At 40.0% G+C, this 18,252-nt stretch overlaps 1 protein-coding gene and 1 long non-coding RNA gene across 2 annotated transcripts in view; one reads left to right on the top strand and one right to left on the bottom strand.

Moving 5' to 3' along the window:
• Positions 1-598: 598 nt before the first annotated feature.
• Positions 599-18,252, bottom strand: part of HERC2 (HECT and RLD domain containing E3 ubiquitin protein ligase 2) — a 166,135-nt gene continuing 148,481 nt past the window's right edge. The window contains exons 81-93 of the mRNA XM_083361535.1: positions 16,006-16,167; positions 14,880-14,971; positions 14,422-14,561; positions 13,305-13,492; positions 12,299-12,496; positions 11,938-12,021; positions 9,459-9,600; positions 8,577-8,771; positions 8,363-8,475; positions 6,177-6,367; positions 5,400-5,505; positions 2,544-2,756; positions 599-1,367 (exon numbers count right to left, since the gene is read on the bottom strand). Coding sequence (XP_083217661.1) covers positions 1,095-1,367; positions 2,544-2,756; positions 5,400-5,505; positions 6,177-6,367; positions 8,363-8,475; positions 8,577-8,771; positions 9,459-9,600; positions 11,938-12,021; positions 12,299-12,496; positions 13,305-13,492; positions 14,422-14,561; positions 14,880-14,971; positions 16,006-16,167 — 2,097 coding nt within the window. The 3' untranslated portion in view covers positions 599-1,094. The remainder of the gene's footprint in view (positions 1,368-2,543; positions 2,757-5,399; positions 5,506-6,176; positions 6,368-8,362; positions 8,476-8,576; positions 8,772-9,458; positions 9,601-11,937; positions 12,022-12,298; positions 12,497-13,304; positions 13,493-14,421; positions 14,562-14,879; positions 14,972-16,005; positions 16,168-18,252) is intronic.
• LOC310639693 lies at positions 8,291-8,772 on the top strand. The gene is made up of 2 exons (XR_014492374.1): positions 8,291-8,479; positions 8,581-8,772. It is a non-coding gene; the product is annotated as an uncharacterized lncRNA (long non-coding RNA).

Below are 18,252 nucleotides of genomic sequence, written 5' to 3'. Positions count from 1 at the left end.
TCTGTAGCTTGCCAAGAGAACTGTATCGATATACCCACATAAATCACCAGGAATCAAACTTTATTCAAAGGTGACTTGACTTTTTTCTTTTTAACTAATTCAGAAATAAATCCTAGACCAGGGGTAGGCAACCTTGGCTCTTTTATGACTTGTGGACTTCAACTCCCAGAATTCCTGAGCCAGCCATGCTGGCTCAGGAATTCTGGGAGTTGAAGTCCACGAGTCATAAAAGAGCCAAGGTTGCCTACCCCTGCCCTAGACTATCTAAGACTTGAAATTTTATTAGAGCAACACTTTTTTACTGTATCTACAATGTATCTTTTTAAATGTATCTACAAGTTGGAAATCCCTGAAAATATTTCTTACCACAAAAAGCCCTATTAAGCTGTCAGTGGCTGTTTTATTTAGAGAGAAATTATAATTTGGCATGGTCATAGCACAATTAAGTAGATTTTATATCTTATGTTAGGAATCCTGTTATTTCAAGAGAGCAAGGGAAGACAGGAGATGACATGATATTGGAAGATGGCAAGCTTAGTAAGTTGTTGGCTAGTTAACTGGGCAGCTAGTTGACTAGAATACAATGAAGACTGATAACTGCATTCAAAAATGTTTTTAATAACCAAAACAACTATTAAAGTTAATTGAAATATTTATAATACTATTCAGTAATTGCACAGTAGTTCCAATATACAATCAAGAAGATGCAAAAAACACAACACTTAATTTGAAAAAAAAACTATTGCACTGACAATTTAAAATAATTTCAGTTTTTTAAGTTCCACACTACCAGTATTTTATAAACATTTACAACACATCAGTAAACACCAAATTCTATCTGCAGTGCAGCATAAAGGGGGCGAAGGGAATTTCCAGCCACCAAAACAGATGTTCAATGCCCATGTATGGCATCCACGAGTGCTAGAGATAGTTATTTCCATTATTTCTACAACAAGTAGTATGTAGTCCTCGTTTAGTAATGATTAGTAGTTCTCTAGCTGCACGCCTTTGGATTGTGACCAGTTGCATCAAAGCTATCTTGTGGCACTCTGTTCCAGGGCTGCAGCATTGTCTCTGGCAAGGGGCCTTCCCTCTCAATGGCCAGTCAAATAGTCTTGTGTGGAATCAGAAGCAAATGAATCAGCATCTTCATTGTCAGAATCATCACTGCTCTCATCAGCAGTTGGCTCCCCTGTCAATGCTATTCGAGCATAGTCATCCGTGTCTATGGATTTACAGAAATGGATGGCATACTTTAGTTTCTCTTCTAGAACCTGTTTGCAAGAATACCTAGGAAGCTTCAGCAGAAAAAAGCATGTGTAGGACTCAGGAAGAAAATGGTCTGGAGGATTGTATTTATCCAGAACCTATGAGGGGGAAACAAAAATAACAATTTCACTGAATGCCATTTGCATAGCACAAAATTCAAAGTGGTCACCTATCCATGCTTATAGAAAAATAAAAGGCTTATCTCTAGCTACGAGGGTCCTGCTCTGAAGAAAGGGCCACAGAAGGTAATTGTCACCTGTTTTTGCTTTCTTTCAAATCAAATGATAACTAATTTTGAAGCTGTATCTCAAGTTTGCTATACGTTATAGTAATTTAATAGCAGAAACATTGTGCAAAGGAGATATGTATATGTTTCACTGTGCCAGCAGCCATGCAAGTTTTAGTTAAATATTTTGCACATTTTGGGCTGGTGCCTGTGACTACCAATTACATATGAGCCCTCTTGGACTGACCCTTGGGTTGTTATGGTTAGTGCTTTGTGCCACTGGAATGCCATCAATGTGTTTTACTGTAAAACCTCAATTTTACACATGTATTTGGAGAAATAATGTCAAAGCCAAACATCCATTAAATTCAATTTTGTATAATTGTAGTAACTAACATAATTTGCAGCAATTTACCTAGTTACACAAATGACATAAATGGTGTCAATTATATTAATTACTTCAATTGTCAGGAATTCTTTAAAAAAAGAACTTATGTTGCTTGGGGGTGGAGCCTGAACTAAAATTTTGTTTGTTGCATTTGAAGATTACTGAATGGGTGTCTGTAAAATTAACGTTTCATTGTCTTTCCAGAGAATATTTTAGAAAACTTTCTTTTTGAAGAATATGAAATCTTTTCTTACCTACACCACCTCACAATTTGTTATAGACTGATTTACAATAAGCCATGAAAATTTAAATACGCTATCTTCAAGGGTTTTGTTTTAATCTCCTGAAAATAAACTACTGTTTCTCATTCAAGCACATCACTATTCAGCAGAATAATTATAGGATCAAGAAAAATCTTATTTTCCATCAATGACTATTATATACACTGCATTACTTTCAGAACCATTTTGTTTGTATCCAAAATACAACACAGGAGAAATCATGACTAGAAAAAATTGAGAACTGGAAATGTCCGAAGAAACACCTAACAAAGTATTTAGCTGTAAGCTTCACATTTTCAATACTCCATCCATAAATAAACATTTCCCACTTATCATGAGTTAAAGGGACTTTGCTGTCGTGAAGCTCCTGAAGTCTTACCTGGATGACAAAGTCCCTGCCTCTAAAATCTGCAATTGTTCTTGGAAGTCTCGTCCTGCCCCAAACAAAGCGCAAAAACAGAGACCGTTCTGTGTTAGAGAAGGATTCCATCACCTCCCAAAACCACTGTATGAGAGAAGCGCTGGGTTCAATCCCTTTGTATGTAGCCACAGATTTCAAAAGATGGAGAGGAATATCTGGACTCCCACACACCTGAAAGGAAAAAAAATCAGAAACTGCTTTAGTTTAGCTTTTATTCTCATGAGAGCTTGAAATATAGTTCTTCATAAGAATGTATTTTAAAAATTCTACTATTAGAGATTTCTGAATTCTCAGGTGCACTTTGATGTATGATGTTCTTTGCATATTAAGCCAGAGGTGCTAATGTCCTTTTGCTTTGTTCCATCATGTGAGTGTGAATTATCTCTGAATAACTATAAAAATTCAGATCCAAAGAACAGAAAAATCAGTTATAACTTAATTATCAAAACCTAAAATAATTCTGCACAAGAAAACAGCAGGAGAAAAGGCAACTAAGACAGCTAACTAAAAAATAGTAAGTCTCGTATCTCTCACTCTTTTACGTGCGAGAGACAGACAGAAAAGAGAATGTGCACCCACACAATATAGGCAATGAAATAACTACCGTGTTTCCTCGAAAATACAACCTAGCCATAAAATAAGACCTAGCTTATTTTGGGGGGGGGGTTCCGACCTAATATAAGCCCTACCCCAAAACTAAGCCCTACTTAACCCCACCCATTCCATCCCACCGTAGTTTCTTTGGCAGGCCAGATTGTGTGCCTCCACCCACCTTACCTGCTGCTGGTGCCGCCCCTACGAGTTCAATTTTGCGGCTCGGATAAACTGTTCAGCTGCAGCAGGCCACAGTTCCCATCAGCTTCAGGAAGCTGGGGCAATGGAAACCTTAGGCCAGGCTCCTCGCAGCTGAAGCAATCCGCCTCAGCCAGGGTCAGGTTGGCCGTCGTGGGAGGCGTGGCCCGTCCCTGTCCTCCAGCTCCGCCGCGCATGCAGGACAAGCCTCCTGCGACGGCCAACCTGACCCTGGGCAAGCCGGATTGCTGAAAGGGAGAGGCTGCACACTGCAGGAGAATGACTGCAAAGGGCGCACACGGATCCCTGCAGCTCTTAGAGGCTCCAAGCGCTGCTTTTCACACCACTCGGTTTCCCACCCAGCCCCGCCAGGCTGATCTGATGGGCGGGATTGCCTTCTGTCTTCCCCGCTGCTGCATTGGAAGCTGATGATCCCCTCCTGAGAGGCGGCGTGGCGATTGGATGGCAGCCAAAAAAAGGTCAATTAATTTCAACTTCTCACACACAAAAAACATCTCATGAAGTTAGAATTGACTGACTGACCTTTCCCCCCCCACACACAAACTTTTGTTTCCTTGCATGCGGCGATGGTGGATCATGAAGGAGAAACGGCACGGGGTTGAAAGTCAGGTAAGGAAAGAAATGCAATTCCTGGGGGAAGTGAGGGCATCTGGGCAGTAGTGTGGCAAGCTCTCCAGCTCCACAAGGAAGGGGCAGTCAGCATGGGTGCTGACAGCATGATGTCCTCCCGCTTCACCAACCTCCCTCCCCAAGCTTCCAGTGCTCCACCTGCCACTTTGGTCAGCCTGGCTGCCCCCACCTTCGTGCCCTCCCCACCGCCACCCAGCACGGCCGCCCCGGGGCTGGGCTGGCACGGGAAGGACACGTGCCCTGCCCACCCACCCTGGTACCATACCTGGTCTGCCACCACGCTCTCGCCATATTGCTTCTCCACCCCATGCACAGGCCCAGGCCCAGCCCTGCCTACTGGTACCGGCAAAAAGTAAGCCCTCCCTGAAAGTAAATCCTAGTGCTTACTTCAGAGCTCAAAAGACAGTAAGACCAGGTCTTTCTTTCGGGAAAACACAGTATGGATTGGCACCCTGGTGTTTACATGGGAGAAGCATCAAAGGAAATATGGGGAGGGAAAGGAAATAACTGTCATTACTGAGAATTGTGGAAAATTAAGACTGCACATTTGGAAGACTTTCAGGTTACAGAATACTGGCTGGTCTAAAAATATTTCAATTCTTCTCAACTCTTGAATGTTTAATTTTCACTTTAAGAGCCAGAAAATGGGAAACATTTATTGCTGCTATTTCTATCAATTTCTTAATTTTCTCTGCCCATAAATGCTTTGTTATCAAATAAAAAAGCTATCTTTATGGTTCACACAGGAGCTGCAGAAGAGGAACCTGGATCTAGAGGTTCTAGGACAACTAGAAGACAGGTGGCCCGATTTCAGGATTACAAAATATGTTTTGTTCTGCTTGAGTTTAAGATCTATCAAGTAAAGAACTAAAATAAAATTTCCTGAGCTCCAGTGCTTAGACTGAATATAATTTAATCTTTCTTTATGAAAGATCCACCAGGACTTTTTAAAAAAATTAATCAGAATAATTTAAGATGGGGAATACGTCATTGTTGCTCTTACTAATAGGAAAAATATCAGAGATGCACATCTATCTTCCATCAACACATGGACAGAAAAAAAGAGAATTATTCATTATCATCGCAGTGATAATGTTTCACACATCTTCCTATTATATAGAAGTAGCTGGTTGTGGTTTCACATACAAGTCCACACTGTAAATTTAGATTTTAAATATTTTTAAAGCACAAAATAGCTGTCTTATTTCCTTACCATTGTTCTGTTATGTAACTCACCCAATGCTAACCTTTAGGAAATAATGAGGCATAGCCTACTGTCATGCTTCTATTTTAAATAGTTATAAATGTTGGAAGTACAAATGTGTGTTCTGATTTTTATTAAGTTGGCCAATAATAATTTTATATACACACCATAGTTTCCAATTCATATCCTGTGAATAGGGAAAGAAGAGGAACAGGGACAACCCGGGCCATCCCTTCTCGAACAGCAGCTACTTGTTCATCAAATTCATGTAATCTGCCAAAAAATCACCCCACAATATATTTATTAGTAAGAAAAATATAATTGCTACATAATCATACAGGAAGACAGGAAAAGATATCTGCATATCTTCTATATTTTTTTAAAAAAATCCCATTTATATCCCGCCCTTCTCCGAAGACTCAGGGCAGCTTACAATCTAAGCACAAATCAATGTGCTTAGCAATAGCCTTCATTCTATGTATATGCCTGCTTATTAGGGCTTTTGCCGCCCCCAAGCAGCATTATTACAAAGTCAGCTTATTGCCCCCAACAATCTGGGTCCTCATTTTACCTACCTCAGAAGGATGGAAGGCTGAGTCAACCTTGAGCCTGGTGGGACTCGAACCTGCACTAATTGCAGGCAGCTGGTGTTACTTAAGGAGGCATTAGCCCACTGCTCCACCAAGGCTCTAATTTGCTTAGAAAGCCTGGAGAAAGTCTTTGTAAGAAATAGGTGAATGAACATAAGAGCATTGACACTGAAGACAATACAAAATAGTATTGAGTTTTTCAGGTTTTTTTCAAATAATCTTTATTCTTATCAATTATCATCTTATTGTAACACATGGTCTCTTTGCTTGATTTCATCTCAACACTGAAAATATTACTGCACAAATTCAACAGTGGACTAATTATCACATCATATCTTTGACTATTTTACAAACCTGTAGTTTATTGCAAGCCTCACATATTCTGTTCGATTATCCAACGTAATATGGGTATATTTGGAACTGAGTTGAATATCTTGGCCACTGGCATTTGGCACTGTAAATGGCAGGCTCATGGCTTCAAATTCTTCTGAGGTAGCTTCATTGTCTCGGATGTACATAAGTCCAGGAATAAAATCCTTATCAACCTTTCAAATATAAAACAGAACTAAGTAAAATCTTTTCTACAGAATGTTTAAATATCTTATTAGTTGGGATAAATTATGTGGCTAATTCATTAATTCACAATATTTATTTTATTTATTTATTTATTTTATTTTATTGCATTTATATACCGCCCTTTCCCTGAGGACTCAGGGCAGTTTACAGGGAAGTTAAAAATCAACCATACAAAAGTTAAAAATCAATTTAAAAAAGATTAAACCAACCCTGTACTATTAAAAAACCCCAGTTAAAATAAATTTCTCCTCAGCCTGGGCCAGAGAGCTCAAAGAGCCAGGTCTTCAGGCCCCGGCGGAATGATCGGAGGTCGGGGGCAGTCCTCAGCTCCACTGGCAGCTGGTTCCAGAGGGCAGGCGCTCCCACTGAGAAGGCCCTATCCCTGGGTGTCACCCGCCGGCAATCTCTTACCGGCGGGACCCTGAGCAGACCCTCCCTGTGGGAGCGCACTGGGCAAAGGGCATTTGATGCCGGCAGCAGGTGTTCCCTCAAATACCCCGGACCCAGGCCATGTAGGGCTTTATAGGTGATAACCAGCACCTTGAATTTCACCCGGAGGGCAACCGGAAGCCAATGCAGCTCGCGGAGTAGAGGTGTTACATGGGAATATCGGGAGACCCCCCATTACAACTCGCGCGGCCGCATTCTGCACCAGTTGAAGCCTCCGAGTGGTCTTCAAGGGCAGCCCCATGTAGAGAGCGTTACAGTAGTCCAAACGGGAGGTCACAAGCGCATGAGTAACTGTGCGTAGGGCGTCTTGGTCCAGATATGATCCTTCAAGCAAGTAAGAGCACATGCTTAAAGTTAGAGATACTGGCATATTGACACTAAAACTGCAGAACCATTTACAAAACTTTTAGAATTTTAAACTCTTAGAAAGGAACAATTAGAACAGGCAATGTTCTAATGAGCTATGGAACAATAATATAAATAACTCAAAATCCATTTCAAACCTGGGGAAGTTATCATATAGCTTTTGGAAATGTGAAAAGCAGAATACATTTGATGAAAGGGAGTAGCAAGCTGAACATATCCCAAATTAAGTATTTTCCATACAGTGTGTTTCCTTGTTTGTCTTCTTATGCAAAAAGATACTAATATTAGAACCATCAGTGGAAATACTTGTTTTTGACTACCAGGTTGATTAAGGGTTCTCTGGAAATAAAATGTAAATAAAGTAACCTCTAAGACTATACTGAATTACAGTGGAAAATTTTGGGGAAAAGCCCTTTGAGAACTGCACAAATGTATAAGACTTGTAAGTGGGAGCCATGACACATAAGTATTCTATATTCCTCTATTCTATCTTTTCATACACACAGAGATGCACTCACAGTTATACTCCTATTTTTGGGAAAGAAGTTAGTCTTGCTCCACTAATAATCCTGACAATAGTCACTGCCTTAGGTAATGGGGGAGAGGCTTTAATCTCTTCCTACGTTCTAGATATAAGCTGAATCCCTATTTTCTCTTTAGGTGGATATACATATAGCCCATTTACCTCCCTAAAATTTGAAAGTGTATATTCCACTAAACAGGCTTAAGGTTGTACTGCTATCAATCAGACAGACAATTGTCTGCCCATTTTAAGAAAACAGTGTATTTCTGATCCCACATACAAATGCTTCCTTTTTACTGTCTTCTCATCTTATCCCTCATAACAGATGGAAAGCAACATGTTATTCAGCCAAATACAAACATGGATGTGACGATAATAAGGTAAGACCTCACGCCAGTGGTTCTCAACCTTTTCTTTACCACGGACCCTTTTTAAATCCATTTTGTGGCCATGGTCCATGACCACAGACCACCAAGACTTAACTCAAAATTTAAATCATAACATTTCCTCAACACTGCAGATCCTGTGATGACATTACGGCCTCCCAGGGGTCCACGGAACATAAGCTGAAAACCACTGCCTTATGCTAATAATATTATACAGATGAATGTAAGCTTTTTCTTGCCTCACTGAGATCAGCAATTGTTAAGTTCATTCCTGCCAATTGTTTCCATACAGGTTCTGCCAGATTAAGGCTCAGAGGGCTCCCAGTCCGAATAGCTATCCCCAACATAACTCCTAGGTAATTAAAAAAAAAAAGGAAAAGAGTTGCACATATTGTATGATCAAAGCTTTACTCAAAATTTTAAAAAAAGTTTAAAAGCTGCAGCATAATTTACCTAGGAAGCGAAACATGTTCATGTGCAATAAAGATTTTGCTGCAGGGTTTAGGAGAAAGCAATCTCTGTTTGCTCCAGATTCATCCCTTCCATTAGGAGTCACAATTAATAATGGGGTCAGTCCATTCTGAAGTTCTTCACACATTTCTGCTATTGATTCGCTGTAGCCCCCACCACAGTCATCCACAGATTCACCTGACAGAAAGAAAAAAAATACTTTGTGGAACTGCTAAATTAGTAGTTTAAAGCTACATTCAGCCATGTTTATAATTTAATTAATTAATTTAATTAATAATAAACATTCAATAGATGCAATGAAAAGGAATACTTGCTGAATTCACTTATTTTGCCATTCAGTTAATCCTAGACAGAATACCGTATATATTTTAAAATTTTTATTGATCTATAAAAACATGCTTGATCAGTAAATGTACAGTCAGATACTACAGGATGAGCCAATTAGTGCCCTCAATATGATCTATTTAAAGCCACATATCCTCTCTTAATCCCTCTTATTCTACATGTTTAAGTTTCATAAGGATTTATTTACATGCACAGGTCATCCTCAACTTACAACTGGTCACTTAGTAACCATTCAAAATTATGATGGACCTTCCCAGGAATACTTATGATAAAGGCAAAAAAAATACCAAGTGAAGAAATATCCAGCAAGCAACATGTAAAAGAAATATCTGAAACTATTTTTTTAATCTAAGAAGCTTTCTGTTTGAGAATGACAATATGCAATTAATTTCAGTTGAGAACCAGCTGACAATATTTAGTTAAGGAAAAATTATGACTGACATATCTTCTTTTCAGTATTTATTGCACAAGAAAGGAGAAAGTATTGTAATATTAGATTAAGTGAAAAACAAATACTACCAACAAACTTGACTTTCCAAACACGATGAGGTAGAAGAAGACTATCTGGACTGAATGAACTCATCTTAGCACACATCTGTCCAAACACAGATTTTGTGCCATCAGGACCAGCCAATCCTCCTTTGCTTCTAGATCGCTTTACCTGATCACAAAACAGAAGTAACCCTAGTAAAAATCTAACTCTTAGCAAAACTTAAAAGCTTAGAGCATTTTAGTAATCCAAAAACACACACTCAAATTAATGGTCCTAGTAAAATTTTTCAGCAGCTAGTTTTGAAGACACACACACAATACTGGATGAAAGTCAGAGAAAAGGATGATGTACTTGAAAGTTAAACAATGACACAATTCTAAATCTGCTTTATACTTACTCCCCCCTACTTTAACTCTGATTTTCTTTTAAAGAGATACAGAATTCTCTATTATTCCAAAACACACATGCAATGTCTTTCACATTTTGCTCAATGAAATAAAACAATAAATAGTAGTATATTCAGCCTCTGAAAAAAAGAATCTTGAAAACATACATCTGGCCTTAGGCCTAATATTAGATGTGTTCACATCATTGACATTTTTGTTTGATAACCACTTCCTTCTATGAAGTGACCACATGTGATGCTGATTTCCTGAATTTTAGTGATGCCTGAAGTCATTCTAAACAATGTCAAGTTATAGAAGATGGGTAAAACAATAACAGCAAAGTGAGATGTTCTATGCAGAGAAGCATTATGTTTTTGTGATTTGAACCATGTCGAGATTCTGACATATACTGTAGACCAGGGATTCCCAACCCACTGTTGGGAACCCAGCTGAAGTAGCAGGTGAGTGTGTGAAGCTTCATTTGCGCATATGTGGGATCTAGGTTCCGAGCGCAAAACCATCCCCTCCCCCCTGCCACTGTCACTACCAATCCATGGAGCCAGAAAGGTTGGGGACTGTGCTGTAGGCAACAAAGATTTCTTGGTACAATATTAATGCTCTGAGTTCACATAAATATATATTTGTTATCTTTCATCAGGATCATGGTGTCATGATTATCAATATAACAAAAAGAAGTGTCCAAAGTATGTTTCTACTGGCAGCTGTTTGTGTTCCAAAAAGTCTTTCTAGACAAGTTAGACATGGACTGTTATGCCTCTGTCGGAGCCTGAATCTGCTGAGGAAAATGAGCTGGAATGGGATCCTATGGAGGTGGAGGGACAGGTGTCTGTGGGTTGAGAGGAATGTGGGGAAGAGCAGGCCAAGGCAGGCCAGGGCCTTTCAGGATTGGGACAGGATGAACAGGAGAGACAGAGTTCAGGTGATGAGCAAGGGCCACCCCATCCTGATCCTAGAGCACAGAGAGTGGAGGGAACAACAATGCAGGCAGGTTCAACTACTCAGGATGAGAACGTCCTACCCCTCTTCACAAGGCATATCTGGAGACTGACCCTTAAGGAGATGCTGTGGGGAGAGGCATTTGTCGGGAACAAACGTTGATTCCTTGGAGTTTTCTGTGTTGTTGCTCATCTCTTGTTCTATGTTGTGATTTCTGCTTGGAAACCCGGAAATTCTGACCATTGGACTGACTGACAAAGTTGCTTGGATGTTCAAAGAACTCAGATTGTATTTTGGCTTCTCTTCTGAAACTGCTCAGGCAAGCTTGTATTTCCACAGACTCGTTAGATTTTGGATGTACGTTTCATTCCTTGTTATCTACATGGCCTTGAGTAAATTACTCTTCTAATCTAACTGTATGTGAAACTAATTGCAGCCAGAGGCAGCTTAAGGTGTGTGTGTCTTCCTTTGTTTTGAGGTTTGCCAGAAATGTGGGAGCATTTGGGGAAAATTTGGAGCAATTAAAGGGTGGCTTGAATTGCCAGCTGATTGCACTGCCTCTGTGCTGTGCCCTGGGTCATCACATGGATGTTCTTCAGGAAAAGAATCACTCAAAAATTAATCAGGGCTCTGCTTAACTGAACTCTTTCTTCTTTCAACCATGTTACCAGCATCTATTCATCATTGCTCAGGATAGCTCTGTTTTCTTCCAGTAAGGCTCTTGATGAGGAACATGTGGATTCAAGGAGAGTGGGAAGGGAATGTAAACTCCTTCCATTCACAGAGACTATATATACCGTGGAAGATAAGAATTACACATGCCTATCGGAGCACGACTATGTACATATAATCCACACAACTGTAAACAGTTTCACAAAGCAGACTGGACATTTACAGATTGTTTAATTTACATATATCTGTATCTACCACAAAATCACAAAAACTTTACAGAGACTTATGGCTAACATGTTTTTTTTTCTCTATCAAATAATGTGAAGCTTTTAAAAGCAACAAATCAATCAGCAACAATCAATCAGAATTAGAAAGTGGCAAAATGTCTATCAGTACTATAGTGGTCTTTCTCTTTCTCTAATCCTCAACTTCAAACACAAGGCTGTCCAGAAATCTTACTTTCAATGCAGTCATATTATGACATTCTTACTTGTATTCTGTTGAGTTCTACAACTGGCCCATGTTGACGATCTCTCACCATAGTTGCTTGTACCACCTTTCTAAAAGCTGCCTCCTAAAAACAGAAAATAAGAGATTTGGAACATAACTCTAAGTTTTAAAACCTAATTTTTGGTTGAATGTTTGACATTTTTCACTTTTCATTTAAAATATAAAATTTTACATTAGTAGAAATATATTAGAAGAAAACATATTAGTAATTAATACTTGGATCCCATGTATCAATGCTATGATCTTCATATACTGTAAATCTTATACCTTGGACGAGATGTTGACAATGTGCATTATGAGAGTATCTGGTAATGATTAGTAGGATGTTTTGAGATACATGCCTTTCCTTGTGATATCAAAATTCCTCGTAATGCATCAAAGCCCATTGAAGGACCCTGGCCAGTCTCATCAAGGTGTCCCTCAAGATCAAACATGGGAATACATGGACAAAAGAGCTCAGAGATGTGATGCAGTAACAGCAATCTGTTCCTTAAGGCAATGATAGGATTTTCCTGTAGATGATTGTATTCCATAGGAACCTACAAAATTCATATCATTAGAATTTCATGTGCAATGAGTAATGAGTGATCTTTCATGTAAGACAATATAAGATCTAATAGTCAGCTAATTAGGCACCTTCTCTATAGAGTATTATGTGTATAATAATACACAGTATTCACAGACTGACTACAATATTATGATTAAGTAGCAACAATGGTGCATTGGAAAATGTGCAAGAAATATAATTTGCCTGGAAGCAGGAACTGGTGGGACCATAAAATAGAGAAAGTCATAGAAAAGAGCCTTGGTGGAGCAGTGGGCTAATGCCTCCTTAAGTAACACCAGCTGCCTGCAATTAGTGCAGGTTCGCATCCCACCAGGCTCAAGGTTGACTCAGCCTTCCATCCTTCCGAGGTAGGTAAAATGAGGACCCAGATTGTTGGGGGCAATTAAGCTGACTTTGTAATAATGCCGCTTGGGGTGTGTGTGAAAGCCCTAATAAGCAGGCATATACATAGAATGAAGGCTACTGCTAAGCTTGTAAGCCGCCCTGAGTCTTCGGAGAAGGGCGGGATATAAATGGAATTAAAATAAATAAATAAATAAAATAAATAAAATGAAAAAGCTAAAGTGATTATGATTTTAAGAAACCATAAGAAGTCTGGGAAAACATTATCTCTTTCTAATCAAATCATTCCTTTTGGCCTCAAGCCTAACAAGTCATCAGCTAATGTGACGAGTGCATAAACAGAGCAATACTTCTATACTTCTACACTTGTGACTATTATATTCTAATTTTACAGTTTCCAAAAGATTAAAAAATATGAGTTAAAAGATTTTTTTTACCTGGGAAGGGAGCTTGCCTGCATTAGCAGGTTTACTAGTAGACCAAGCTAAAGTATGCGCAGAACCACAAGCTACTCTGTTGATCTTTTTACCCTGAAGTGCTGCAACCAGACGTGGCCTTTGGATGGCATTAGTTGTCCCATCTCCAAGCTGCCCTTCATCATTATCTCCCCAGGTATAGACTTCACCTGTGCCATTTAAAATTATTATTTACCAACTGAAACAAATCAATCACTTATAGTAATGACCTAGAAATGATTTGTCATTTACAAAATGACTTCAACAGCAATATCTATTAATGAAAAGTAATAATTGGCACAACAATCACAACATTTAATAAGGCATATATATAAATAGTACAGGTAGAAGGTACTGTTTCAGCAGTCTCAGCAGAAATGGGCATTTCCTTTAATTTAGTGTCAGTTTAGCAACAAAAGGAGAAAAAAGGTGGTGATTCGGGAATTTTCACATCTCAGAGAACAGCTGATGACATAGTCTTCCCCGGTTATCTGCAACAGTCCAATCAGGTGCTTGTATACCTTTCAGGAAACAGGTGCTCAGATCCCAGTTCTGCATATCATCAATGACTTTGGCTGGCTTGAGTTTCTCAAATGCCTTAACTGGGCTTCAATCCCCCCTCCCTTTCTTCACATTCCAATCCTTCCCTCCCTTCCCAGGCTAATGTCTGGCTGTCAGCTTCCATACATCTAATTTATTTTCTTGGTTTTGTTGCAAAATTTCTAGTTTCCTGACTTCTACATGCTGATTCTACTGCTTCATTACAGCCTTTGGCAGAGGCATTCAAAAGCATGTTACTTGGGTAGTACATTAAGTTTACATGTGCAGTGCAAATTATAACATACAGGTATCTTTTAAAGGTTTACTACTTTGTCATGTTCTGTACAAATTAAACATAAGGCAAAGATGACTTTGGAAGATTTTGTTCAGAAATATTGAAAGGACACATTTTAAAAAATTGAAGGCAACTGGGATTTGAAGTAAATACTCCGCAGTGTACCAAAAGACCAGGGATGACATAATAGCCTTCTAAAATGTGTTCATTTTGGGAGTTTATGGCTGTTGTTTGTTTTTAAAGGAAGTGAATTATTTCACATACCATCTTCAGTACAACACACACAGTGTAAAGAGCCTGTTGCTATGGCAATTACTTTCTTTCCTTGTAAACCCTGGACTTGTCGAGGTCTTCGAACATGGTCATCTGATCCATGACCTAATCGATGGTAATCTCCTTTGCCCCTATATCCAAAACATAAATTGCAATTAACACATCCATCTTTAATCACTACTAATTATACAGGCATGTAAATTAGGAGTATATAGATTTTGATATAATTCCGTTTCCTATATTTAAAAAAGCAGATACCACAAAGATAAACCTGTGAACTTCCTAGATTCCATTAAAGAAGCATAATTTTGCTAAAGAAATACCCGTTTGCAAAAAATGCCAGTATTATGTCTTTTTAACCTCCTGCCTGCTGTGATTATGTTTTTCTTTAAATGAAAATAAATCACTAAGAGTGGTATTACATTTTTTGGAAGAATAAATACACTTACCAAGTATACACTGCTCCTGATTTGGTAAGGGCCACAGAAAATTGTGAGCCACATTCTACTTTAACTACTCCAACACCAGTGAGAGAATCGATCTAGAGGAAAAAAGTTTAAATGCAGTTTATCAAAGAAGGTAACTGCAGAACATGCAGCACATTGAGGAGTCTTAAAAATAAAGGTCTACTTTTTCCTAAAAGGTACTACTAAAATCCACGTTTCATTATTTAAAGAAATAATTTAAAATATTCTGATCTCATTGTCTTTTCTTTATCATCTCTGTTTAATCGATCTACCCACCCATTTCCCCAGAGAAATAAGAACCGGAGAAAATGAAGGCCTCATCTGAACCAACAATAGATTGGTGCACATAAATTTCATTCCCATGAAAGCAGATGATAGCCATGTAGAGCAATCTCACGAAGAATAACACAATTGTTAAAAATAGCCTTAAAATTCAGAAAATATATCAAGAAATGGATATATTTGTTTCTATGAGAATGGCTTCCCTAGAGATCTGATCAACTGCTGCTATCATTAAAGATGTGCCCACCAGCCGGGAAGAGGACATTTCTGTTATCGCACCTGGTATGTGGAATACAATACACCTAATTGTAAACCATTTCTTCATCTTTTTAAACATTTCAAACAGTTGCTTATTGGCTCACAATGTTGATTCATGTCTAATGGTTTATACACATTAACATATTTCTGTGATTATTTCACAATATTATTGGATTTTAATACTGTACACCTGCTGGAAGTGACAGAGAAAGTCAGGCAGAAGAGAAAGGAATCTGAAAACTTTTCTGGCTTTTTCCTGATTTAAATTTCTGAAAACAAAAGTACAAGCCAGAGGGACCAACATTTCCAATTATGGGAGAAATCAGAATTTTTCAAGGTCTTCTATAACTTATTGGACTTTATTCAAACTAGTCTGAAATGTAGTTGTTAAGTCTGAGAAATTATTGATATGCACAGATTTAAATACAGATGTTTCTCAAATGAAAATCATATTTAGCTCATATCATTCAACATTATTCTGTACCCAATAGATAAGACTAAATATTTTTACAAGATAGAAAAATGGTGCACATTTTTTTCTCATTTTATTAAAGTATGAATGAAGTACCTTCATCGACACTTTGCAGCCATCACTTCCACCTCTCCCAAGCTTTCCATAGTCTCCATCTCCCCAGGACCAGACAGTATCATCATCTGTCAAACAGAGTGTCTGTGCATCCCCACTGCCACAGGCTATGTCAATCACACGATAGCCCTGGAGTGCTTCAACCTGTCAAACAAGCATCTGGTTATCAAATAATTCAAATTATCAGAGCCTTAAAAGGTTAATTAGTATAATCATGCACATTGTCAGAATCCATTTATATCATATTCATAAATGGAATGTTTCAAACATATCCCATGGATTCTGCCATCTCCCGAAGAGAAGAGGATAGATGTGTATTGAACCGGCAATAGGCATTTCAAAGGAAAGGAGAAGCCTTTTGAACTGGGGAAACAAAAGGGGGGGCTAGCATCTGGTTTTTGTCACGGTAGACAGCAATAAACAAAAGGGTCCTAACTTCCTTTTTCCCACGAGATGGATGATACGAGAGGAAGGATGGGGGACTGACCAAATGGGGATTAAGGGGGGTTAAACCGGGAACTCTTTATAAGGGTTTACATCGTGGAAATATTAAGTCCTGTCTCGCCTCCTACAACCAAGCATGTCATAGTAAAGATTCCTTTTGGACTAAGATTTGGCTCCAAGAGTTTTGTCTTCCTAAGACGTGGTTTGGGGTGGGTCCTGACATTAGACAGGACTTGCAACGAAAGTCAACCCGGGAAGAAGAACCTTACCGGGGGACTTTGCAAATAAATATGATGTCTGACAATGAAGCAAGAAGGGAAGGAAGTCCCACGGAGAAGGAGCCTTCCTCCCAGCCGAACTCCCAGAAACATTGGGAAGCTGAAGCATCATATTCCTCCTGGGAGGAAACGGCGGAGCAGCACGAACAAAAACCCCAGTGGTCGATGGGCGTTGGAAGGAAAAGTGAGTGGGAAAAGGCTTCGAGAGAAGTGACCCTGAGACGGAGCGACCACCAACCGGAATGGAAACAAGAGATGGAGAACTCCCTGCACGCCAGTGAGGAAGAGCGGATTCTGGAAAAAGCTATTGACTTGATGAAAACAACCCTGAGCTCACTAAGGCAGGAGAGAGCTGGAAACCACAACACCTGGGGTCGCAACTGGAGGGGTAACGGAAGGGATCCAACACCTGAAACCCCAGGGCCGTCCAATGGAACGGGAGCCGCTGACTCAGTGGTACCCACCCCCCCCAGACCCACAGACAGGGATCGAGATGAGGAGCGATACACTCTGCGGCGCAGACAACGATCCAGCCAAAGATTCCCATCCCTGGATGCAAAATTCAAGGGGGAGCCATCACGACTGGGATTTTTCCTAACCCAAGTCCTCAGCTACATGGAAGAGTACGGACGGGACATCCCCAGTGACAAAACACGCATCCGAATTGTGCAATCTGCCCTGGACGGGACGGCTGCAGACTGGGTGGTGAACCTGCATGACTCCAACGCCCCAGAACTCAACGACTTCAACCGATTCATGTCATCCTTGAGGCGATGATTCGAGGACCCTTTGGCTGACCGGAAGGCCCGGGAGAGAATCAAGACGGTGAGGCAGGGCAGGAGAACAGTGGCCGAATATACCCAAGAATTCCGAGCCATCGCCAGCAAGCAGAACTGGCCAGAAGACATCCTCCTCAGCCATTTCAAAGACGGTCTAAACTACGACCTGTATGACGCTTGCCTGCCTCGGGGAGACCCCTACCATCTCGATGACTGGTATGTCCTGGCAGAGGAAGTGGAAATAGACCTATTGAAAAGACAACGCAGAGGAAAACCATGGGGCCGCCCGCCACTCGAGCAAACATGTGAGGGGGAAAACCCACCGGCCACGGCTAAAAAATCAAAGGGATGTTTCAATTGCGGGAGAGAGGGCCACCGTGCTGCAGAATGTCGTTCGAAAGCCCCTCCACGCAAAACAGAGGCACCATCTTCCAAAAAGATGGGGAAGTCTCAAGGCAACCCAAAAGAATCTTCCATGAAGGAGACAGAGGCTGTAGAGTCCACAATTCCTGCCAAAACCTGGGATTGGACTCCGGCCTACACTGCAGGGGCGGTGGACACCTCGGAAGACAGCTCAGAGGGAGAACCTTTGGTAAGTGGACCTCTTCCACCCATACTTAAGACAGTGACTATATTAGCTTCCTCTGCACCAAAAGCCAATGAAATAAAAGCTCTGATAGACTCTGGCTGCATCCGCTGCCTCATCAGCCCAACGCTGGTGGAGGAAC

Source organism: Vipera ursinii (assembly GCF_947247035.1).
Source record: "Vipera ursinii genome assembly, chromosome: 4".
NCBI lineage: Eukaryota > Metazoa > Chordata > Lepidosauria > Squamata > Viperidae > Vipera > Vipera ursinii.
This window is presented reverse-complemented; position numbering and strand designations above follow the sequence as displayed.